Below are 25343 nucleotides of genomic sequence, written 5' to 3'. Positions count from 1 at the left end.
TAATGTATACAAAATCACAGCAGTGTGTCAGTACATTTGCGAACAAACACGTTGCACTTGTACATTTTGAGCACAGTGTGTGGAAGTGATGGGCGCTGCATAGTGAGTTCATGGCACTGCATTCAATACCACACCTTTTTAGTTTTATTCACTGTTGCTGATCACTGAGGTTATGTAGGTTAACAATATGCCCTAGTGTCCTGTCTTCTCTATTAACAAGATTTCCATGATAAGCAGTAGCAGTCTTGGGGCCCGATTTATATGTGGGCAGAGAGGAAACTTTGATGCAACATCTGTGGTGTTCCCTTCCCACCAGCATAGTGTTACGCCTGCCCGATTTAAATGTGGGAGGAACACATGGTGGAGATGAATCCATCTCTACAGTGAATAAACCCCTTGGACGGCCCTCTGGAGTAAGGCCCGTCATAGGCAGACCTATAATTTGGCAAACCTGATTTAGATGGGAGGAATTAGAAATAAGTTTTCACTGCTCGTCACCACCAGGAAAACCTTGGTGAGGGGAACATATTCTCTTTTTTTTATTTTTAAAAAGAAAATGCTGCTTCAGGATTTTTGTACTTGAAAATAAAAAAACGGAAAAAAGTTTGCCATGTTGACGGAGCCCTGCACCAAACCACAGAAAGCATTGACAGGAACCACTGTCACCGCGAAGCTGGCGGTCATTTAAAAATTAGGCAGGCCGCATCTCTAACAAGGCCACTGAGTAATTTACTCCAGTCGCCCCGGCCGATAAAAAGGCCACCCACCTAAATATAAATCAGGCCCCTAGTGTTAAAGTGGTTTCAGGAAGGCACTGTGATAGACACCACAGCCTGCCTGGAGTTCTCCGATGATGAATTCCTATGTCTCTACCAGGATCAAAACTCATATATAGACATGTACAAAGCAGGAGTCTTTCAGAAAGGGTCATGGTTGGCTTACCACTAATGTGTCACCTCTGCCACAATAGAAGTTTAGAAACAGGATATTTAGAAATATACTTAAATCCATGCATTACTTTTCCAACAGAAGAGTGGCAATGGCTAATACACTGGAACCATTGCCCAAAGTAAAACTTGAACTTCTGAAACAGCGGACATTTTCGGAAACTGTCAAAAGAAACAAGGCTGGATCAGTGTACAATTTGGATACAGATCATCAAAGGTACGGCTGAGATGGGTGAACATTTTAACCTTTATATGCTAGATTTTGAAAGCACCAGATACAGTAAAAAGTTTCAGTAGAATAGGGTCATGGAAAGACATGGGGTTACAAAAAGCATTTAGATTGTCAAGGAGGTTGTCAAGAGAAGAGACCCACATGATTGTGACAATTATGTCAAAGATATTCATTTTTAAATACTGACCATTCCATTTTATTCTAACTAACCTTTGCCATATATCCCACTATGAATGGACCACATCTCTACACTTCTATTAATGAATTTACTGCTAGAGGAATAAAACAAAGAGTTTTGAAAACAACTCTACTTTTTGATAACCTACTGAGGACATGCCATGGCTACTAATTCAAGGGCTTAAGAGATAGCTATTACAAAAGGGATCTTACATTGCTAGAACCACTACAGCACTAGAACCTTTGTCCTTGCTGTGCTTCAGTACCTTAAGGCCACATGGGGGAATACTGGGGAAACAGGTCTGGCTCCAATGCAGAATATATACTGTTTGGTTTATTGGATTAATGTCTGGGATAGCTTTGCCAGTGAAACAAGAGGATGAGTTTGGCCTGTCTACAGTTTTGTAGATATTCAGGGGAGTCCATTTGTAGCTCTCTCTGCCCCTCAATCATACTGTGTGTGATGGAGCATATTAGAAAGCTCTACTTTTGCACAATTTTGAGCAAAATCATGTTCTGTGATGTCCTGACTGCCCGAGTGGAGGAGATCTGCCACCAATGTACTGATTTTTTAAAAATAAGTAAAATATGAAAATATATAACTGGGTATATTTGGCTAAAGACTGGATTCCAATGATTACTTTTCCATCTCCAGATAACTGCATGTTATAACATTCATTATGTTAGTTTTACAATTATCCCATTGCACGTTAAGAAAACACACAACCTGGTCACCTTATGCCCAAGATTGTGTCAGTCTCACAGTTTCGATATGCGAATTGGACCTTAAGGTCAAACTGAGCACAACTTTTCTAGCTGTAATCTGAGGTAACAAGGTGGGATGTTTCATTTAAATCACAGACTATGGCCCTCACTTGGACGTTGGTGGTCTTCTTCAAAGACCGCCGAGGTACCGCCGCGCTGAAGACCGCCAGTGCAGGTGGTTTTCCACCCAGCGTATCATGACTGCTGGCAGCCCTCCACCCTTTTTTGGACGGAGAGCCGCCAGCAGCCATACTGGAGGTCAGCTGTGAAGTGGAGGCTGCTCCACCTCCACCGCCACGTCATCAGAACACCGCCCACCGAATCATGTCCCAGGATTCGGTGTGGCGGTGTTCTGGTGATGGGGTGCTGGCGGCTGAGCAGCCCCCATGGATCCTGTTCCCTCCCGGAGGATCACTGGACAAGGTAAGGTGATTGTCCGTTAGGGGCAGGGGGTGAGGGGGTGTTGTGTGGGTGCATGGGGGTATGCGTGTTAGTGTGTAGGGGGGGTGTGAGTGCGTGTATGCATGCGGGGGGTGTTGTGTGTACGGGAAATGTGTGCATGTATGTGTGCGTGTATGTGTGCGTGTATGCCTGCGTGTATGTCTGCATGTATGTGCAGTAGTTGTGTGAGTGTGCGTGTAGGGGTGTGTGTCAATGCTGAGGGGGGGTTGGGGAGGGGGTCCTGCCACCTTTGGGGGGCGGTAGGGGGGTCGTGGGTTTGAGGGGAGGAGGGTGGAGGAGACCCCTATCAGTGCTAGGGAACGAATTCCCTGGAACTTATAGTGCCTACCGCCATGGATATAGTGGCGGTACAGAACCCCACGAAATCCATGGCGGTATGCGGGGTCGTGATACCGCCGGCGGTCTAGTGACGCCCGCCGGACTGGAGACTGAAGTCTCCAGCCCAGCGGTCGTTACCACCCTGGCAGTCGGAGTGTAGAAGTGGTAGTTTGGTAACCGCCATGCTTGTAATATTTTTTTTCTGCCGGCCTGTTTGCGGTATTACCGCCACTTCTACGCCGACCGCCAGGGTTGTAATCAGGGCCTATATTGCAAGGAATCAAGAGGAAATAAAAATAGTGAGAGCAATAACACAGGACCTTAACCAATGAGGTCACACAGGGCTGTGCTTTGTGCCCAGGGCACACATCAATTAGAAGTGTGATACGATGAACATATATCCCTTTTCACCGAACAACCATGCTATATGGTAAAAGGATTAAATACTTGTGTCTTGTCTTGAATTAGGTATCATGCATTCTCTCTTCTTAGTTTCCCTGATACCTGCTGCCAGTTGGCGAGAGTGGGCTCAGCAGCAGGATGCTGCTCCTGGTGGGGCACTTATATAGCTTTGAAATTACACCTGAAATATATAACTGAAACTTTATTCTTCAATTAAACTTCATTTTAAAACCTACATTACCTGCCTCCTGGGGATCTATTTTGATTGCAACAACTTTGATTTATTAGAACCTTGTAAAAGTGAAAGTATGAATGGGAAGAACACTGAAAATAGGTATCACATCTCTAAATCTGTGAACTGCTGGTATTCCTCTTATAGGATATCAATAATAGTAACCCATATCTGATGATGTAATGCCAACAAGTGTTCCATTGGTCAAACCCACTGGTCTCATCCAATTAAAGAATAAAAACTGGAGGGCATCTTATTCCATCATTAAGTGGAGTGCACTCGCAGAGAGAAAAAGTGCTGGAGATAGGTTTACCACCAATAAATATATAAAACCCTCAATAATATGGTTACAGGATCTCATTCAAGCTGCATGTTCATCTTTTACACAAAGAGGGAAGACATCTTTGACCACAATTTTGGGCAACTGTAAAAGATATGCAGATAATGAAAGTTGTTATCACTACATCTTGGACATTGATATTCAATTTGAGGAAACACCTTGGCCAATTTAGTAGGTGTGAACGTATCGTACCGGAACATGGTGGACAAAATATTGTCTTACAAAAAGGCTGTGTCCTAAATTTTGCTTAGGGAACTGTCATCCCACTGAAATTCATAGTACATTCAATTGTAAACAATATTTGCGTTCTCTCTCTCTGCCCTCACAATTTATCACTGGACTCACTGGAGAACAATTATATATATGCATGATCATGTGCATCATGGTGTATGTTCAATGTCTTTCTGAAAGAAGCACAGCTGTGTTTACATCGTGAATCATTACAGAACTTTATTTGGGTCCTGAGGAAGGTTGACTGGCCAGTATGGCACAAAATGGCCTTAACAGATACTGTGACCCCAGAGCACTAACTACCTCCAAGCTTCAACCTGTATTCTTCATACAGTTTAATTTTAATTTCCCTGAGGACCAGTGAGGAAGCCAACAGTATAGAATACCCTACTAGGTAATTTGAACTCTTCTAACATAGGCTCCCACAGATCTAAAGATCAAGACCTCTCTCCTAAGAGGTTGATCCTATGGAGTGATATTTTCCAGCTGATTAAGAACTCTATATTGAAGCATGCCACAGAAATTCTGAGGGTGAGAGTTATTTTTCCCACCTCTGTGGAGTCAGATAGTAGGGAATGAGAAAATTCAAAGAGGGATCCTAATCGATGATACACAAACTGGGGGACTTATGTTTATTGATTATGATTGCTGTATACATTAGAAGAGGATATAGCCCTCTCAAACTCTTCTGTCTCCCCTCCATAAGGAAATACTCCAGAATATGAGGTGCGTGGGATGCTGGACTCAAGTTGTCAGAGGTCAGTTGCAGAATGTGATCTTTTGGAAGGGGTATTATACTTCTGTACTTCATGAGAGCAAACACACTACGGTCAAGACCCCTGATTACTGGCTTCCTTTCACCGAAGATGTCCTCATAAACCTTCATCCAAGTAGTTCGGGGTGTGTGGGGGGCATTACTGTGAGGGTTTACAGCGATTGGCTAACTACTTGTAATGGTATCTGCCAGAGTGTGCTCCCACAGTCACTGCTTTGACAGAGAACTCTGACACACCCACCTCATAGTAATATCAGGCCGAGCAAGGGAATAGTTCCTTTGGTAGGAGGGATGATTGATGGTGAATGTACCACACTGAGACTTGCTGTTTGTGAGGCCATAAACTAAGGGTGAGCAGGCACATTAGCAATAGATTTACACTTTTACTTGAATAGGTCACTTTTGTGTCATCAGGGGCAGTGACAGTATAAGAGACAGTATTCCCTTTGGTCAATGCCTGGCATCTTCTCATGTCTGCATTACCTATTTGCTTGATGCATTAGTCAGTACCAGACTATTGTTGTTTTTTAAATTTCTGGTTCCCTCTGGGCACCTTCCTTGGTCATTACATGCTTGTTCTTATTCATCATATCAGCTTTATTTAGGTGCAAAGCACATAAAAGCACAATAAAACAAATATTCATTACATAAAACAGTAAATACAGTACTTAGTCTAGTGCAGTACAATAAATTTGTCTAATAATAATAATAATAATCAGTACAACAATACAAATAAAACAAAGAGCCTCAAGAGAAGCCTAAATCTAACTCCAAATATGTGCAACATGAAGAGTGCTATAAGAGATACTTCTGGTGCTCTACCTCTCCCTAAAAGTGCATTGTGCATGGACCGTAAGACTTTAGAATAAAAACCACATTTAAAAAATATGATATGATGGGCAAAATCCACGTAAAAACCCTTAAAAACCATCAAGTAAGTGAGCTAAAAAGATAAAAAACAGATGTTAAGGCATTCCTTCCAGAGGAGGAATATGGAATACTCTAGGTCTCAATAGCACAAATGCACTTAGATCGCCAGATCCAGGGTGTCTGGAGGTATCTAGCAACTGCAAACACCACCAATCTGGAGCTGTCAGTTCTTAAAATCCTTGCGGCAGCCAGATAACTCCTAACACCCACAGATCTACATAAGGGTAGTAACCATTTTCTCATCTGGGCATCATACGCTGGACAAAAAAATAAAAAGTGAGGTAGATCTTCTCTAGGTTCCTTACAACCTGAACACTCAGAACACTGTTGATACACATTTACCCACTTGGCACAAAAATACCCCATTGGTAAGGTCTGATATCAACATTGTAAAAACAGTTTCCTAGCCAAAGCGGGAGTAATCTCACCAAACGTAACCTCGTAGCTGAGGGTCGATTTAAACTCCAGAAAATCTAGGGTCGAAATGCCTGTGCTGTTGCCTATGATCTCCCTCTGCCAATAGGCTGATTTAATCTTAGTTCTGAAGCTAGATGTACAAGCCTCAGGTGTTATCCAAAGGTCTTCCAATCCCAGCTTTCTAAGCAAGGACCTTTTGTCTATGAACCAAGGGACCTACTGAGTGCCAGAAAGAACTAGCACATCTCTAAGAGATGCTCTATTGGAATTTAGAATGGGTGAGGACCAGATCCTGTGCCAAAACAACAGAAGACGAACCTCAACCTTCCAAGGATTTGTCTTGAATGCCAAGTCTAAATAAAGTGGGACCAGAGGAGTACTCTTTGGGAGTGCAAATGACTGTCTCAGAAACCTATTCTTGGAGAGAGATAGGGCATTACAATTAGCAAGGTTGGTTTCTGGTCTTCCTTGGGATCATCAGGGCATTTAAACTGGAGGATGCAGGTGACTTTTTAAATGTATGATTTGCTGATACCATTGTACTTGGAACTCTTGATACTTCATTGTCACATTTAATGTATGTTGAACACTCAAGACTAAGTATTACCCTGGGGTTAACAGTTACCAAGAGGAACATCACCTGTAAATGGGGGCCACCTTCCCTACTTGACCTGAAGGCATGGGAGGAGGACATGTACTGGTGCATGTTGGATGAAGAACAAGTATATGAAGGCAGAGGTTTCCCAAACAAATGAACTAAGATAGGGCAATAAAGGGGATCCTGCTGGGGATTGACTCTGATGCTGTAATATTTATCAGACTAAGAACTGTGCTTGAACCCCAATTCCTTGTAGAAAAAATATGAATTTAGATGAGAACTGTTACATTGCTACATTGCTTTAATGTGCCATATAGACCAAAACAAGTTCCTAGACTGCATCACTGAAGCATAGTGGTTCATATTAGAATATCTGAAATACATTCTTACTTAAAGTAACTACCAATTTACCTGGAACCAAGTAATTTAATTGGTACAAGCCTTCTCCTCCATCTACCCTCAGACACTGCCCAGTAATAAAGGATGCAGCAGGTGACAGCAAGAAGCACACCATGGGGGAGATCTAGAGCAAACAAAAGAAGCAGGTTCAGATACTTGGTGATGCTTGAGTTTCAACAGCACTGGGTACTATCACAGAACTGTACAAATACATTGTCATAAGCGACAACCGTACCACAAATGTTTCAATCTTTGGACAGGAAGCAGTCAACATGTTAGGTAAGCTAGGAACTGAGAAAGAAATGCTCAGCACTAAACATAATTATGGATCCTACTTGATATGCAGTATCTATATATCTATTCAGACCTTGGGAAGGGATGGTGAGAGTGTGGTCCCTGGACTAAAAGGATATTTTTGTACTTTTATATTGGTCAGTTTGGAGACCCTTGACTGTACCTGACCCACATAGTTATTTCAGATAGGCTCCATCCCCTCAGGAAGTCGCCTCATTGTTAAACTGTTGCAGGGAGTCTGCTTTTTCAGATCTGTGCTTTGGGACAACAGAACGTCAGAATGCAGGGGTTGTGCCACTTCTACCAAATCAGCAGCAGTGGCTCCTCCATTAGGGCGGAGGGGCGTCTCCCCCAGTCAGCAGCAGCCGCTGCAAATCATTTAAGAAACAAAATGATAATAAACCATGTTAATTATGCTTTTGTTTGTTAAGGGGGCGGCCATTGGGAATGATGAGGGCGAGAGAAGTGCACTGTGCAATCCCCTCAGTGCGCATGTGTGCTTGGCCGGCAGTCTCGGGCCGACCAAACATACATGCGCAGTAGGCTCTCTCCAGCCCGGCACTGCGTTGATGGGCTGTTGATGGGCTGGAGATGGCAGGCACAGGCTCCCAGTCTGCTGATCTGAGCTGCCTCAGAATTGGCCGCAGGGCAGGCTGGGAGCCTGTGCCTGCAGCGACAGGAGAAAGAGGAGCAGGTAAGTTTGTTTGAAAAAAAAAAGTAATAACATTTTACACCCTCCGACCCCACCACCCCCAACCCCCATGCGCCGCACCCACCCCACCCCTTGTGAGCACAGCGAGCCACGACTGCAAATCAGTACTCTCATCCAAAAATACCTGAATAGCTTACAGTGCCTTCCTTGCCTTCCAACTTTATAAAGTGACAAGCAATTGTGGCAACCGAAGAAGCATGACAATCTAGCCCCCTTTCACAGGGAACAGTGGAAAACAGATCAGTCCTCTTCATACATTGTCTCAGTCATACATATCAATAGCAACAGTAAAAAAGATGAATGAAAGTACACAATATATTTATTGCAACTAACATAGGCTTTTATGAAGCAAATCAGATGTGATTACAATACTGCCAATAATTATAAAAATCTGAATAGCAGTTAGAAAACTGTATAACACAAATAGTGCCACTATAATCCAAATCTAGTGTCCTGAGATTTCCCTATAATTGTATGAGCAGGAAGGCTACTGTGCCTAAAGAACACACATTCCGATTGCAAATACCCCTCTGAGATACACACCACATACATGGGCTCACCATGCCCTAGTTCACAAAAACTCAATTCATGACTTCAATAATTTGATTTCCACAAATTTCAACATTCCTCACAAAAACAGAGTATTCAAAGCGGATAAGGAGTGAAACTAATCCATGCAAATGATTTGATATAACTTTATAATTGTAAAATTCGTGCAGAAATAGAACAACTATTTTATTACAGACCACCAGTCTGCAAATTTCTGGACAAGAAGCCCACAATCATTATTATGGGTGATTCCAAAATGTGGAGTGATAATCAGGACCACAAATCAGCTGTTGATCTGCTAGTAATTATGAAGGCTTTGACGTTCAATTAAATTTTAAATGGCCCAAAACATAAAGCCAGCCATACCCTTGGTCTATTGGTCATACACAACACTAGAACATCCATAAGGCTGGTGCAACCCCAGTTCTGGTTGAACCACGGAATGACACTATGAACTTGTCAAACATTCTATACCACTCATGCACCCACAGTTCAGATCTTGTCTAAAGTCAACCACAACAATGCATCTGGAGAATGTTAATATTGGGAATTTGAAAAAATGTAAAGAAGAAGAACCATCTGTGACCTTTACCTGAACATCACTTTTTGAATATCATTAAAAAAAGGACATACGGCCACTACATGATTACCACATTGTATGAGCTGGCACCGCTTAAAATGAGGAAACTAAAATGGGCACCCTAGACCAGTAACAATTGTGTGAAGGAGAACTGGCACAGATGAGATACTCACTCAAACAGGATTTGGAAAGCACGACTAATCCACCCTGAGAGGTATCAAGGCACCTGCAAGTCTCAGTGGCTCATTTGAATACCCAGGTCTTGAGGGCTCTACAGCATTCCAAATGAGAGGTGATGGAAGGGAGGTGTGTGGGTAGTCTGTGGCAGGTTTTTGCTACTACGTGGGAGAATGCACATCCTCCACTTCTGTTTTGATGGATGTGTGGAGTGTGGGAAAGCGATAGGTAGGCTGAGCGAAGTCTTCTTGACTGCTGGTGGAAATTCAGGCGGTGGTTAGGCGGGTCCTTGGTTGTATAGAGCTTTGTGTGCATGGGTCAGCAGCTTGAATATGCACCTCTTTTGAACAGGGAGCCAGTGGAGTTGCCTGAGGTGTGGTGTGATGCGGGATTTTCAGGGAAGGTCGAAGACTAGTCTGGCTGTTGCATTCTGTATGGTCTGAAGTCTTTGTAGACAATTCCTACATAGAGGACATTACCATAGTCTAGTCGAATGGTGATGAGGGACTGTGTCACTGTGCGGTGTGTACGTGGGGGTAGCCACTCAAAGATCTTACGTAGCAGGCACACAGTGAAGAAACAGGCGGAGGAGACTGTGTTAATCTGTGAGTTTATTGTGAGCCTGTTTTCAATAATGATTCTGTGGTTTCTGTCGTGTTCAGAGGGAGTGGGTGCGGGTCCTAGTTCTGAAGCCCACCAGGAGTTGGCCCCTGTGTTGGTGTCCTGAGGAAGATCAGAAGTTCAGTTTTGTCTGTGTTTAGCTGCAGGCAGTTCTCTTTCATCCAGTCGGCGACGGCATTCATGCATCTGGGGAAGCTGGTTTTGGTGGTGGTAGGGTTATCGGTGAGCGAGAGGATGAGTTGGATGTCATCTGCGTAGGATATTAAGACAGTCGGATCTGTTGTTGTTTGCTAGCAGCGTCATTTATGTGTTAAAAAGTGTGGGGCTGAGGGATGATCCTTGGTGGACCCTGCAGGTGATGTCTTTAGGTTCTGAGGTGAAAGGAAGTAGGTGAATCCTCTGGGTTCTTCCAGTGAGGAAGGAGGTGATCCGAGTGTGTCTTTTGATCAGTCTGCGCTGGTATATCGCATCGAAGACTGCTGAGAGGTGGAGGAAGATCAGGGCTGCTGTTCCTCCCCAGTTGGCGAGGGTACGGATATTGTCTATACTGTGCTGAAATTGGCAACAATAGATAACTGTCAGTGCTTGGTATGACCAAAATTAATAGACTGAGGAAGAGCTATCACAAAGCCATCAGGCTACTACCTAGCAAAATGCCTTGGTAAGGCAGCATGCCAGTCTAAGGAGATGTTCAACATCTTAAAGGAAATTACAAATTTAGAACGAGAATAGTGACACCCAACAAACTGCAAAACAATCCTGTTGCCATTCTAAACAAAAATGACCAATTTCTTCCAGGCATCACCACCCAGTCATGTTACTCCACCTTATCTCACTGAAGCTGTCTTTCAAAATCTAAAGACTACAATAAGAAGAGATCTCATATATCTACTGATGTGGTTGAAATTTTAGTACTGTCCCTCACATCACAGAAGTCAAAAGAAAGTTTATGTCTTATGTTAATCAAAATACTAATGGCTTGAATGTAAAAGCTGCACTGACATGTCTTTATTCATGTGCATTCATTTATGCTGTAGAATTTGACATAGGTGGTAATTGAATTAAATCAAATGTTAGAAGGACTAAACTGATAGCATGGTGTCATATAGACTCTAGACTAATAGAATGTATTGAATCGATATTGACTTTTAATAATTAATTAATTAAATATGCGTGAAAAAGAAAAAGGTAGTTCTCCATTATACTCAATGAAATGCATTAACAGAGTCTCTCTTTGTTTAAAGTGAATGTAACACACATATTAATGAAGCATTATTGATGTTGAATCCAAATACAATACTAAATGTGTTTATTGAAAGGTATTAATTAAATGATTGCTATAATTCATTTTCATTAGCCTAAGTGAGGCCTACTAAGCTGCATTACATGACTGAGCAGGAAATGCTGATTCATTTTTTTACATGAACCTTTCTTTACCTTTCTTTCAGACTTTATTTCCATGGGAAGACAAACTTTGGAAATAGACCCCTATTATCTTAGACATAGAGAGAACTCCAACTGTGAACTTGAGTATGGTAAATCCTGTATCCTGAGCTGTTCTTTTATACAAATGTTTCAAACTTGTGTGGAGCTCCAACATGGACAGAAGATGTTCTCACGTTAGACCTGGGAAGATTCAGCGATGTTGCAGTTTGGAATCCTGTGATCAATTTCTATTGGATGATGCCACTGGATGAACATCTTTGGCGAATTAGAATGCTGTATGAACTTTTCTATATCAATGACCAGTTGAACTTTGGTCAGATGCTTTCTTGCTGTTCTTTGAGTCACATCATCTTCAGATCTCCCAGATGCCCTGTGACCAGATGCTTTGCTGAGGAAGAAGCCTGCAGGCAGAGCACTTCAGAGAGGTATCTTCCTCTCACCCCTTTGCCCACTGAAATGCCCTACTGGGACTTAGAAATTTTCTTTTTTTAATCCTGTGCAGAAGACTCTTGATCGAGCTTCTGAGATGCTAACACTTTCCCGTTTTACTTGTCTTTGGACCACTTTAGTTAGTAACCTGCTGCCTGAGATTACATTTTTTTCAAATTCTTTTTGCCTTTTTGTTTTTTTTTGTCTTTTTCCCGCATATGTTCCACCCACACATGTGTTTCACTGACTCGGCCTTCATAGGGTTTTCCCTGTGCCCAGCCAAATTTGTAATCCTGCTGGATTGAAATGACTGATGCTTGCTGAACCTGAGCAACGTTTTATTTCTGTAACTCTAATAATCTTGTTGATGATTTGTGTTATCCTCCTTGAATGCTTAGTTTCATTAATGTTAGTTCTTCTGAACTTATTTTGCCAACTTGGGCAACCCTTGGTTATTCTGTAGCTTTATAACCATATCTTGCGAACTGTCTACATGACTTTGAGCTTGTGTTTGTAAGAAATCCCTTAGCTCTATTTTGACTGGAGTTTTCCTCCGGTGGCCATGGTGTGTAATTTAATTGGGCTTAAATTGAAATTGTGTTATTGGTTCTACCTCACCCTGTTGCAGGGTTCAAAGATCCATCATCCCTGTACAACCCGTAATCTAGAAGATCAGGAGTCGGTGCCAAAGATTGATCCGTGGGGGTGGAGATCTTTGTGCGATGGAGGCAGCCTGAGGCTGGACGATGAGGAACAATCACACAAAGAGCCTCCGAGCAGTATGGCACTCGAAAAAGCAGCAGACGGGTTGCGGAGAAACACTTGCATCCCCACTAACTACTAACCCCTGAGTCTAGAGTGCTTTGATACTGCAATTACACATGCAGTGATTCTCCTTCCCCAGCTCCCCCCAGATGCTGTCCGATTTAAGGAGAAACTGCGTACCTGAATCTGGCCTACGGAGGGGAAATGTGCCGGCTGAAGTTGCTGCCAGTGTCAGGACCTTTGAACCTGCGCACCATCGCCTTCAAGTGACGGAGTCATGGCGAGAAGCTGCGCCGGAGTCGGCCTGGCATCATCTGGCTGGTTCTGAACACTGCAGTGACCCCGACTCCCTGAACATACCAAAGGAAGAGCAGTCCTATGGACAGTGATGCAGTAGGGGGTGGGTGGAAGATGTAGGGATCCCACTGAGAAGAGGACTGAGTACACAACCCAGGCCGGTGGTCGGAGTGGCTTCCTAGGACCAGCAGGCAATGAGCATTCTCTGCAGTGTTGTGGGCAGCGACGTGCAGCCCAGAACTTTCTATCTTTGGGTCCCTCCCTCTCGCGGTGGGGACAGGTGTGATTGATACCTGTCACCCTGTCGAAATCAAGGACTGCTGGAATTTTGACTACAAACAGGGGTGGGAAACCTCTGAGAGACTCGGGCTGTCCCTGGGGGCCTGGCTGATCACCTGGGACACTTGAGGGCCTCGAGGGTTGATCTGGGTTCTGGCTCCTGGGAGGCCCTCAGCTGACATGGAACCCCCTCCAAGATCACTCAAATCAACGTATGGACTGTAGACGCCGGCAATAGTATAAATTAACAACTGATGGGAGGGAACACCTGAATTATCATAAACTAGCTCTTACTAAGCATTGCACTTTATGACTTCCCCCTTGCGTGAGTCCAAGTGAAGGAGTACCATTGTCATTGAACTAGAAGATCACTGAAAAGTGCAATCCTGCATATTGGAGACCAGCTTTGCCACAACCGCAAGACACAAATATCCATCTAGTAATCTTGATCCTGTGCGCAGACCTAGATGACTACTGGGCCCCCTTAGCTACAACATGGCTAAAGATAAAGATACGAAGCCTCCCAGACAGGGTAAGATTGATAGATATACTAAGACAGAGTCTTCTGATGTCCACCACTCCCATGTCGTCGCAAATTCGGGAAAAACATGTAGGCTCCTATGCTTGTTTTTTACAAGGTGGGCCAGGTCCCGGAGGCATTCACATTTTCTATGCAGGGGGGCAGCCTGGTCCCCTGCAGCCCCTGGGACCAAAGGCTGTGGGCAGCATGAGTTGGGTGGCTAAAGTTGTTGGCTGCAGGCCCTGTGGACAACTACCCCTGTGCATGGCCAAAGGCCATGGGCAGCATGGGATAGGGTGATTATAGGGGATGGCAGCAGGGCCTGGCTACTGGCCACATGCCAGGCACCCTGTGGTCAAACCCATGCTGCGCATGGCCAAAGGCCATGTGCAGTGCAGGGTTGGGTGATTATAGGGGTTGGTTGCAGGGCTTGGCCAAAGGCCAGGCCTTGTGGGCAACCCAATGAGAACAGTTTGAACCTACTGTTCAGCAGTACCATCAGCACTGTACAGTACATTTTTTAGACCTGACTGTATATGTGAGTGGTGGGAAAATACACACCAAGACATATAGAAAACCAACTATAGGTAATACTACATTATATGCCAACAGCTTTCATCCGAACAAACTTAAATTTAACATCACATACACTGAGAATTTATGCATGAGGCAAAACTGCAGTGCATCACAGAGCCACTCACAAATCACAACAATCTCTGTTATTTTCTAAAAAGATCCCTAAGACTCAGCGACAATAAAAGGTAAGAATGATAACAGGATACTGTATTGAACATGCACAGATTAGACGTATACCCTGAAAGCATTGGTACTTAATCAAAAGTGACCCAAGTATTGGGCATATGGTACAGAGTAGACCTCAACTAACACACAGAAGGGCCAGATCTATGAAACAAGCACTAGTAAGCAGCAGCTCGGAACTGAAAACAGCACAGAACTCGTTAACCCAAAGTAAAGGATTTAGGAAGTGCCAAAAATGTAAAGCGTGCCAGCATGGAGTAAACATGACTGAAGTAGTTATGCCCCTGTCAAAAACTCCATATAAGATATAGAGCATGTTAAATTGCAAATGTGACTATGCAGTATATATTTTGAGGTGTACACGTCCTAAATTGTATGTGGGCAGCACAATTCTGCAGATATATAAAAGAATTCTGCAGCACTTGTGTGCCATCAGGAATCAAGACCACAGCTATCTCATAGCTAGGCATTTTGAGGAGGTTCATGACAGCAATGAATTAGACTTTAGTTATTTTATTATAGACTTGGTACCCAGCAGTATTTAGGGGTGGAAATAGGGAACTCAAACTACAGAGACTTGAATCACAAAATATTTTGAATTTGAATAGTATGATACCAGCCGGCCTGAACACAGAAGAGGAATTGTACATACATTTATAGCCTTCTTCCTTCCCTTGTGTCAACACCAGAACAGTACGCACTCTATTGGCGTCAAAAAATGCAAAAAAACATAACTTTCAAAATAACATGATTCATGCATTGTGCTGATATGTTGTATTTTACCCTTTTGCATTGCAGAGTTCAATCCTAAACACTTATTCTTAATATGTTTACAAATACTGTTTCTTTGCAAGGTATTGCTACAGGTTTTCAGAGTGGGTTAGGGTGTGGCCTCTTTCCAGGGCCTTCCAGAGACTTTCCCTGCAACATGCCTGGGCGTGGTTCTGGGCTGGGCCAAGACTCTATATAAGGAGAGTCAGCCCAACTCCCAGTGCTCACTATTCAGAGGTTCCAGTGCAGAAGAGCAGCTATTTCCAGAACTTTAGTTCCAGTGGCCTTTTTGATCTCCCAGTTCTGCTTTGAAATCTTCATTGGTGCATCTTGTTCCTGGGTGGTAAGACGGTAGTTGGGTTTATTCCCAATACCGTTTATTTTATCTAGAATTATCTCATTCTAAGATCTGATCGTTTATTTATGTTAACAATTTGTTTTAAGGTCATAGTCATAAAAAGTGTACTCAAGTATTTTTGTTAAAGTGTGTACATGAATGTTTATGAATCGGCAAGAAGCGCGATTCGTTTATAGTTTTGAAACTCATGTTACATTGCGCGCCAGCGTTTATTGACATACGCGTTGAGGTTTACAAATCAGCAGGAGGCGCGATTCTTTTGAAAAGCTTTGAAATCTTGAGTTGCATTGCGCGCTGGCATTTATTGACACATACATGATTGATCACGAATCGGCAAGAGGCGTGGTTCGTTCATGAAACTTTAAAAGCTTGTGGTACATTGTGTGTTACTATTTATTGACATTTAAAAGAAGGTTTTGAAGTGGCACGATGTATAATTCAATTTAAAATAATTTAAAAACCTGTCGCTATTTATTGTGCAACCATTTCTTGACTTTGCATGGTGGCATTCGAGTCAACAGGACGTGCAATTTTTTACTAGAGTTTATTTATGTTGTGAACTGCATATTACCATTCCAGGATAATTGCTTGGTACAATTCGAGTTGACGAGTATGGGAAATATTTCTTGAACTATTGAACCCATTGAAAAATATTTCTTCTCTAGTGTTTTAAGAGTGTAATCTGTGTTGAAAACATTTCAAGGAAAATATAAATAGGATCAGAAGTTCTAGATGCAATATTATATGCTCCTATTATGCATATTCTTGTTATTCTAATTCATGCTTGAATAAGAAAAGTTTTATTTCAAATTAATCTTGATTCCATTACAGGTATCTGATCATCACAAAATCTGTTCATTTTTAAAACTGCAATTCAAGATTGCTCAGATTTTCAGAAAGACTATGTTTATTAATATTTACTTCAGGTTATATTGTGTGTTCTAACCTTTTTCCCATTAAAGGTCTCCTTCCCAGCAGTACCCTTCCTAATCCCCTCTTCCCCTCTTGAACTCTCACTGTCTCTGTGAATTGTCTATCAGAGTCTTGGAGTTGTTCATTAGAGGACGTGTTGGGAACGTGCGCAAACCCCGAGGATCTGGTGACTCTGACACCTTGCTTATTAGTCTTTGCTCTGCTGTTAATTTTGAACTAATGTTTAGAGAATCTGGTATGGATGGTTTTGCTTTTACATTTTTTATTTGGTTTGCCTTACAGTTAGTAGAAAATGGACATTCATTATGGTATACTCCTTTTCAGAAACTAGTCTTCCATATAGCAGCCACTAGAGGAGTATTCTGAATCATGATTTATTTCTCATAAATATTCTGAGGATTAATTTTTCTTAAAATGAATTCAATTGTGTTTTTGTTCAAGCTCCAAAAAACCCAACCCATTCTGCCATGGCGGTGGTTGTTTAAAGTAAACTTATCAAATATCACTTAACATTAGAAAAGCCATAGAATTTCACTTAATAAAACAAAGGTTACAGGGATGTTATAGTTGGGTTCACATTTTACTTGCACAAAACCATAGCAATTCAGCAGTTATAGTTATAGTTATCTCAAGTAACTATAACATGTGCCCTAAGGAAACTATAACCCGCACCCTCACCATGCACTGCTAATTACCTCATGTTAGACCTGACAGCCTTAGGGTGGTCATCCCCTAGCTTTTTGCCTGCCTCCCTCCATTACTCTGACCCTGTTTTTGCTGGTTTTAGGACTCTGCACACTTTACCACTGCTGACCAGTGCTAAAGGGCATGTGGTCTCTCCCCTAAACATGGTGACATTGGTTCCTACCCAATTCGCATATTTCTTTTACTTGTTAGACCCTAGTAAAGTGTACTAGAGGTGCCTAGGGCCTACTGCTACTAGTGGGTCTTCAGCACTGGTTGTGCCACTCACATACTTAGCCCCTTAACCATGTCTCAGGCCTGCCATTGCAAAGCCTGTGTGTGTAGTTTCACTGCCACTTTGACTTGGCATTTAAAACTACTTGCCCTGCTTTAAACCCCCCTTTTTCTACATATAAGTCACCCCTAAAGTAGGCCCTAGGTAACCCACAGGCCAGGGTGCTATGTAAGTAAAAGCAGGACATGTAATAATGTGTTTTACATGTCCTGGTAGGGGAAAACTCACAGATTCGTTTTCCACTACTGTGAGGCCTGCTTCTCTCATAGGCCAGCATTAGACTGCCCTTGTATACATTTAATTGGTAGATTCTTATCTGAAAGGGGTAGCCCTGTCATGTTTAGTATGGATAGAATGGTAACAGAACACCCTATTTACTGGTGAAGTTGGATTTAATATTACTATTTTAGAAGTGCCACTTTTAAAAAGTAGGCATTTCTCTGCACTTACTGCCTTCTGTGCCTTACAGCCTGTCTCCAATCCACGTCTGGTCTGTGCTGGATGACAGCTCCCCTTGTGTATTTCACCCAGACAGCCATAAACACAAGACACTCAGTCACATCTGCATACTGAATGGGTCTCCCTGGGCAGGAAGGGTGGAGAGGCTCTCTCTTACACTACAAAGGCCAGTGGCCTGCCCTCACACAAAGGTCTGATAACCCCCTCCAGGGACCCTGGCAGACAGGACTTGGCTGAAAGAGGAACATGTGCACGTGTGCACTTCAAAACCACTCTTTGAAGTTTCCCCCACTTCAAAGGCTGGGTATATATACTGGGTCTCTGACCCTCACCAAATCAGACACTTCTGGATCGACACCTGGACTCTATCAGAGGGACTGTCTGGCTGCTTTGCTTAGAAGGACTGCTGTCCTGCCTGCTGCTCTGCTGTCTGCCGGACTCTGCTGTTCTGAAGTCTCAGGGCCACAAACCTTTCACCCAGAGAAGAAAATCCCCGTTCATCGGAAAATCGATGTAACGCCTGCAGAAATCAATGCAGCGCCTGCCTCGTGGCTGAAAATTTGGTGCACCGCCTACCGGATCGACGCAGCGCCTGCTCCTTCTTCTCAGCGTGTCAAGAATTTTCAATGCATCTTCCCTGGGTGTCAAAATATTGCTGCATCACAGTGAGGAACTAAGGCTGAGCTTTTGGAAATCGACACATCACCTTGCAGCGTGAAAAGGAATGATGCATCACCGGTGCCGTGCCGGAAAATCTGGTGCAGCGCCTTATTTTTCAATGCATCTCCCCGTGCGTCGTTATTTTTGCAATCCCGGTACTGTGTGTTACAAGGGTACAACAACTCTTTGATACTTTTAAAAAGTGATATCTTGACTTGTGCATATTGGATTTTTGTTGTTTTGATCTTATTTTATTCAGATAAATATTATCTATTTTCCAAAACTGGTGTGGTGTAATTTTGTGGTGTCTTCACTGTGTTACTGTATGATTTATTTCACAAATACTTTACACATTGCCTTCTAGATTAAGCCTGCATGCTCTGGGCCAAGCTACCAGAGGGTGACCACAGGATACTTTGGATTGGATTGTGACTTACCCTGACTTGGATTGTGGTCCCTACTTGGACAAGGGTGTATATCTCTGCCAACTAGAGACCTAATTTCTAACACCTTACATATTATATCACTCATAACATCTTCTATGACATCATTGGTTATATCACTGCAATATTTGCAGTAAAATTATTGATGAGAAAACTGTGCATGGCACGGGTGCAAGATTATGTTGAAACTATGGGATCTGACGATGCTGGCCAGCTGGGTCATATATGAGTTGAAATGTGTGGGGGATGATCCTTTGGGGACCACGCAGGTGATCTCTTTGGGATCGGAGGTGAAAGGAAGGAGGTGGATTGTCTGGGTTCTTCCTGTGAGGAAGGAGGTAATTCATCTGAGCTGGTCCCCTTTGATGCTGATGTGATGGAGTCTTTTGATGAGTGTGTGGTGGGGTATGGTGTTGAAGGCTGCCAAGAGCTCGAGGAGGATCAGAGCTGCTGTTCCAGGTGGTCAATCTGTGGTTTGTGTCGGTGAAGTTCTTTATTTCCTGTACAAGGTCGGTAGTAGTGGTGGGGTTGGAGATGTTGAGGGTGTCTGTCCAACTGGTCTCTGAAATTGTGCTCCACCCCTGCCGGGGGGCGCAGGCCATCTTGGGGTGAAGGTGTGGGGGCTGGAGATGCAGAAGTGGACAATGGAGTAATTGGTCCATGTGAGTTTGGTGACTTGGCTTTATTTGATGCGGCTGCTAGTGGTGAAGATGGAGTCCAGCATGTGTCCTGCGATGTGCGTTTGGTTGCGGATGATCTGAGTCAGTCCGATGCTGCCTAAGCTGTTGAGGAGGTGTGCAGTGTTGTTGTCACTATGGTCGATGTGGAAATTTAGGTTGCTGAGGATGATGTAGTCCTTGGAATCCAAAGCTAGGGGCTCAATGAGGCCTGTGATGGTGTTGCATAAGCTGGAGCCTCTGATGTTTGACTTGTTGTCCATGTGGAGCTTGAAGCTGAGGTGTTCCATGGGGTTGTTGGAGTTGTTGGTGGACATGGTGCACTGTATGGTCTCTTTGTGGACCACGGCTGTTCCTCCTGCTGGCTTGTTGGTGCGGTCTTAGTGAGTCATTTTATTTCCGTCAGGGATCGCTGTGATGATGTCTGGGGCGGATGTGGGGTTTAGCCAGCTCTCGGTGAGGAAGAGGATGTAGGGTGTGATTGGGGTGATGAGAGCCCATAATTCAGTAATTCCGCTATTGTGCTGCCTGCAGGATTATGACCCCGCCTACCGACATGGTTTTCATGGCGTTCGTAACGACACGAAAACCATGGCGGTAGGCCTTATCAGTGACAGGGAATTCCTTCCTTGTCACCAATAGGGGCCCCCCACACCTCTTCAGGTACCCCCAGCCCCCTATCTCTCTAAACCCTCCCTTCATCCATGCCCCCTTCACACTCACACACACGCATACACACACTCATTCACACATGCATACACACATGCATACATCCAATCACACACACATCCGCACACACTTCCAAACATACATGCAGACATGCATTCACATTTCACAACATACACACACTTACACGTCCGTACATGCACACACGCATTCAACACTCAAAACACACCCGCATTCACGCACTCACATTCACACCCACATGCACACACACACAACACCCCCCTCCCCTGTCGCGACCCGACTTACTTGGATCCAGGGGGTCCTCCAGCAGGAGATGGGATGGGGCGCTGCTACCTCCAGAAGCGCCCGCCAGCAGAACATCGCCAGGCCATATATTGTGTCATGATATGGTTGGCGGCGGTCTACTGGCGTGGTTCTGCTGGTGGTAGCAGCGCCACCTTACCGCCATCTGCCAGTATGGCCACAGCTGGATTTCTGCCATTCTTGTGGCAAAAATCCAGCTGTGGTCATAATATGGCCGACGGCTGGTAGCCGCGGCAACGGTCTTTTGGCGGCCGCCACCGTGGCGGTAGGCGGTTTTTACAGCCGTTCTTAAAATGAGGGCCATAGTGATTCAAGCCAAACTGCTGGAGTTACATAATAGCATAATAAATACAGTTTTGAAATTTCTTGAAAGCAGATATGTGACAGTTAGCAAATCAAAATATACATTTATACAACTAAAAGTAGAGTATTTAGTTCATACAGTGTCCGTTGCAAGAATTACACCGAAAGATGACCTTGTCAAAGCCATTAGGGAGGCACCCGTTCCTACAAACAAGGATTCCCTGAGGTCATTTATGGGTATGAGTGAATACTATGCCTGCTTAATCCTGGATAATTCTATTCTTGTTAAACTGTTGAGGAGGTAGCAGGAAGTAAAATTTGAATGGAGTGTAGCTGGAGTGTAGATAAAGGAAAGGCTTTCCAAGAACGCAAAAATGCCATATTGGCAGCACCAGCACTCAGTCCTTATGATCCCAAAAGAAAAAATTATAATTATGGTGGATGTCAGTGGCTTAGGAGCTGTGTTTCGTCAAGTAGTAGATGGTAAATAGAACACCCAAGCCTTTATCTCGCAGGGATTAAATGATGCAGCAAAACATTACAGCACTATTGAAAGTCAGGTTTTGGCTTGTGCGTGGGCAGTAGACAGGTTAAAGAGCTATAGGGAGGAGAAACGTTTTGAAATAGTTACTGATCACAAGCCTTTGTTTATGTTTGACCGTTGTGGTAGAGGAACTGCAAATGCGTTTTCGTGATTACATCAGGTTGATGTAAAAACTGCAAGAGTACAATTTTGCTGTAAGAAACATTGCAGGAGGCTTGAATAAAAAAGTTGACTGGTTGTCTAGGTCACTGGCTGAGAACCTTGAGGAGAATGTAAGCATGTCTGATCAAGAATGTGTGGTATCTGGGGGCGGAGCCAGTCGCCAATGATGATGACTGCAGGCTGAGAGAGCTCTCACACCACCTGTAATAATCATCCCCAAATCCTGCAGAAATCCTGTATAAACATATGGCATAGAAGAGGAACCAAGTACAATACTTGCCCTGGAGCACAACTCTCTGTTTTAAAGAGCAGAGAAAAGCCTGACAGCGGGAAAAGGCTGTCTTGACTTCCCCACGTTGCCAGTGACAAGATGTTGGATGGTAACCAGAGGCTCCAGTAATAAGGGACGCGCGACGTGCAGGAAATTCAACAAGTTGCAGCCAAAGGTAAAACAATCAGCATCCGTGGGGCTCCCTCGGGGTCTGAAAGAGGAGGTGACTGGCTCACATTGTGTCCCAGACAGGTGAGGAGGCGGAGAGTGGAGCTGAGACAACCAGTGAAGCCTATGGACTGGGACGAGGACCAGCCCAGGCGGTAGAGAGCGGGCCGTGCACTGGTAGCAGTGTGAAAGGACCTGAAGAGAGGAGCAGATTGAATCGGTGGCAGGAGGTGAGAAAGGAGAATCTCCCTCCCGGGCTGCTGCTACAGACAAGAGCTGCTTTCTCCTCCGGTCCGAGCCGTTCCTTGTGCCTGCGCCCCAAGGGGAGGAGAGCCTGAGGGCCCAGCTGTGCCGCTATTTATAGGGCTCTGAGCCCAAGAACTCTGTGACTTGAATTGCTTGCAAGCCCTCCGTCAAGCCAGCAGAGAAAAACCCTGCCACCTACATTACAGTCCCAGACCAGATCACCCCTAGAGAGACAGGGGCACCCGTTTCCAGCAGCGTTTAAATTTGGACAGATCAGACAGAGAACTAGTGCTGAGCACTGGACAGCGCTGAAGGGCCCGTAACTTTGAGGCTACTCCTTGGACCCACGACTGGGGCTCTGGAGATGGCTGACACTCCATTGGCGGTCCCTTGCTTGGAGCGGGCAAGAAAAAGACAGACAGCATAGGGTCATGGTCAAAGGCTGCACAAACAAACCAGCCCAAACCAACAGCCTGGATAAATCCGCAGTACGAATGGCGACCCCAGAGGGGCAGTCAACAGGGGTTGTGAGTGGGCCTACTGGAGAAGACCGAACACAAGACGGAGGACCCTCCTCATGCTCCATCATGGCGGCCATATAAGATATTTGGGGCACTATATCTCCTATAGAACCCAAACTAGATGCACAACTGAAATTAATCTCCTCAGGGCAGACTTCGGCAAAATATTCAAAAAAGTGGCTGTGGTGGAAACACATATTGATGGTCTACTGTCTACTACAAAACAGTTGGAGGAGCAAGTTTGTTTCCTCACCATACTGAAAGATCAGGAGGGTAGTTTAAGAAGAAACAATTTAAGGGTGGTGGGGACTCCAGAAGGCATGGAGGGCCTGTGTGTGGATTTCTTTGTGGAGGACCTTGCACAAACTGATGAAGTTGTCCAAATTTTTTTCAGTTGAAAGGGCAAATAGGGCACCAGGATCCCCACCCCAAAACCAGGGGCCCTGCCACACACGATTATCGTGAGGATATTGAACTATAGGGATCATAATGCCATGCTGCAGGTGGCCCAGCCAAGGAGTTGAAATGCATGAAGTTATTTCCTGCAAAGCTGCGAGTGGTGGCAGATGGTAAGACCTGGCATTTTACATCACCAGAGGAAGCATGGGACTGGCTGGAGGGCTGGAGAGTGGCAGGCAAGAAACTTTGAGACCGAGGGAAGTCCCAACCGACACAAAATGGAAAGACTGACCATACTGACTAGCTATGCCATGCGGCAAATCACTTGTCATGCCACTCCCAGTCGGGCTCCTAATGAAGGGTTCCTGGGACCCTCTTCTGACAGCTATGGACTCCACAAGTAACACATTTTACAAGAGATCCCTATCAAACAGAGGGGTGATGTGAACTGGGATGCCCAGGACACAATCCACAATGCAGTAACCATGGGTGAGACGATTCTTCCATATAAGGGGGGGTGAATTATGACACCAGACTGATAAACATCCGTTCATCTCCTTCGAACAGGCGGCTGTACACCCTCATTGCTAGATGATTCATTTAGGGCACCAGGCGCTCTGCAATTTGGGGCGGTGGGTATTTGAAAACCCACAACGCAGGGTTGCTCAGAGGGGGGCATTAATGGACACTGTTCTAATGTTGTTATTAATGATATTTAGGTCTACATTCATGCTTAGTTGGCCGGTAGAAGGGGTTAGCGCTGAATGGCTCAGTTGAGCGATGGTCCTGGTGCGAGTGAAGAGAAGAGTACCATCAAGGATGGGCACTCGGCTCCAAGAACGCAATGGTTTTTATGATGCACAACTCATGTAGAAACCTGATCAGCAATGGTTGGGGTAGTAAAATAAACCGTACATTAGTGCTGCAACACTTGAAATGACTCACGCCGGACATTGTTTTGCAGCAAGAATTTACCTCTGTGGCAATTATTATAAAGCCCTCAATAGATTTGGGTATACCCTCAGGGTGCATGTGGGTTATACCACAGACACTAGAGGCATGGGTATACTTACTAAAAAATCAGTGGCCCTCACCCTGCACTAGGTATGGCACAATACCAACATAGGGATATGTGGTACTGTCAGGAATGTGGGAAGGTTCCACTCTAAACATCTGTTCATTGTATATTCCCACACAATTTCCCGAAACAACTCTTCCAGAGGTGGGTGACTTACTTTTGGGTTTGCCGCTGGGGATCTTGATTTTAGGAGGCGACTTGAGCTCAGTCATGAACACTGAGGTGGACATGCCAATTGGTCCTGACAGCATGGCGGGGAGGTGGAACACTTCCACAATTTACAAGGGTGCTGTGACTGGTTGACCTATGGAGAGAGACTTTTTCCAGCATAGATTACATCTTCTCGCTGGGCATTCATGCATTCATGCTTCCTGATTCAGAACAGCTGCTCGCCACGCATGGGGGATCTCGGACCACTCCCTGGTCGAGGTCATGCTGAGGGACCCCATGCAAGACTATACATTACTGCCCCGATTGGATGCCTGGAGTCTGCAAGACAGGAAAACACGGAACAAGTTAAGGGAGAGGGCGGACCTGCACTTTAGAGAAAACCTGGGGTTTGTACCATTGGCAGCCACCCTATGGGAGGCTTTTAAATCAGTCATGAGAGGTCTGGCCCAGACCCTAATCGGAGCAAAAAAGAAGGAAACAAGACTAGAATGTAGTATCATCAAGAAAGATATAGTCAGACTGATGGTGAATGCCATTGCCACGGGGCTCCTGACGAT

At 44.4% G+C, this 25343-nt stretch overlaps 1 protein-coding gene across 2 annotated transcripts in view; it reads right to left on the bottom strand.

Moving 5' to 3' along the window:
- LOC138286617 (peroxisomal trans-2-enoyl-CoA reductase-like) overlaps positions 1-25343 on the bottom strand; it is a 315538-nt gene that overhangs the window by 22580 nt on the left and 267615 nt on the right. The window contains exon 7 of one of the 2 annotated variants that reach the window (XM_069227047.1): positions 7238-7349. The exons of the other annotated variant lie outside the window; for it this stretch is intronic. Coding sequence (XP_069083148.1) covers positions 7238-7349 — 112 coding nt within the window. The remainder of the gene's footprint in view (positions 1-7237; positions 7350-25343) is intronic. 2 annotated transcript variants of the gene reach the window in all.

The sequence above is a fragment of the Pleurodeles waltl genome, chromosome 3_2 (genome assembly GCF_031143425.1).
Source record: "Pleurodeles waltl isolate 20211129_DDA chromosome 3_2, aPleWal1.hap1.20221129, whole genome shotgun sequence".
Classification (NCBI taxonomy): domain Eukaryota; kingdom Metazoa; phylum Chordata; class Amphibia; order Caudata; family Salamandridae; genus Pleurodeles; species Pleurodeles waltl.
The sequence above is the reverse complement of the archived record's forward strand: the minus strand, read 5'-3'. Positions and strand labels throughout refer to the sequence as shown.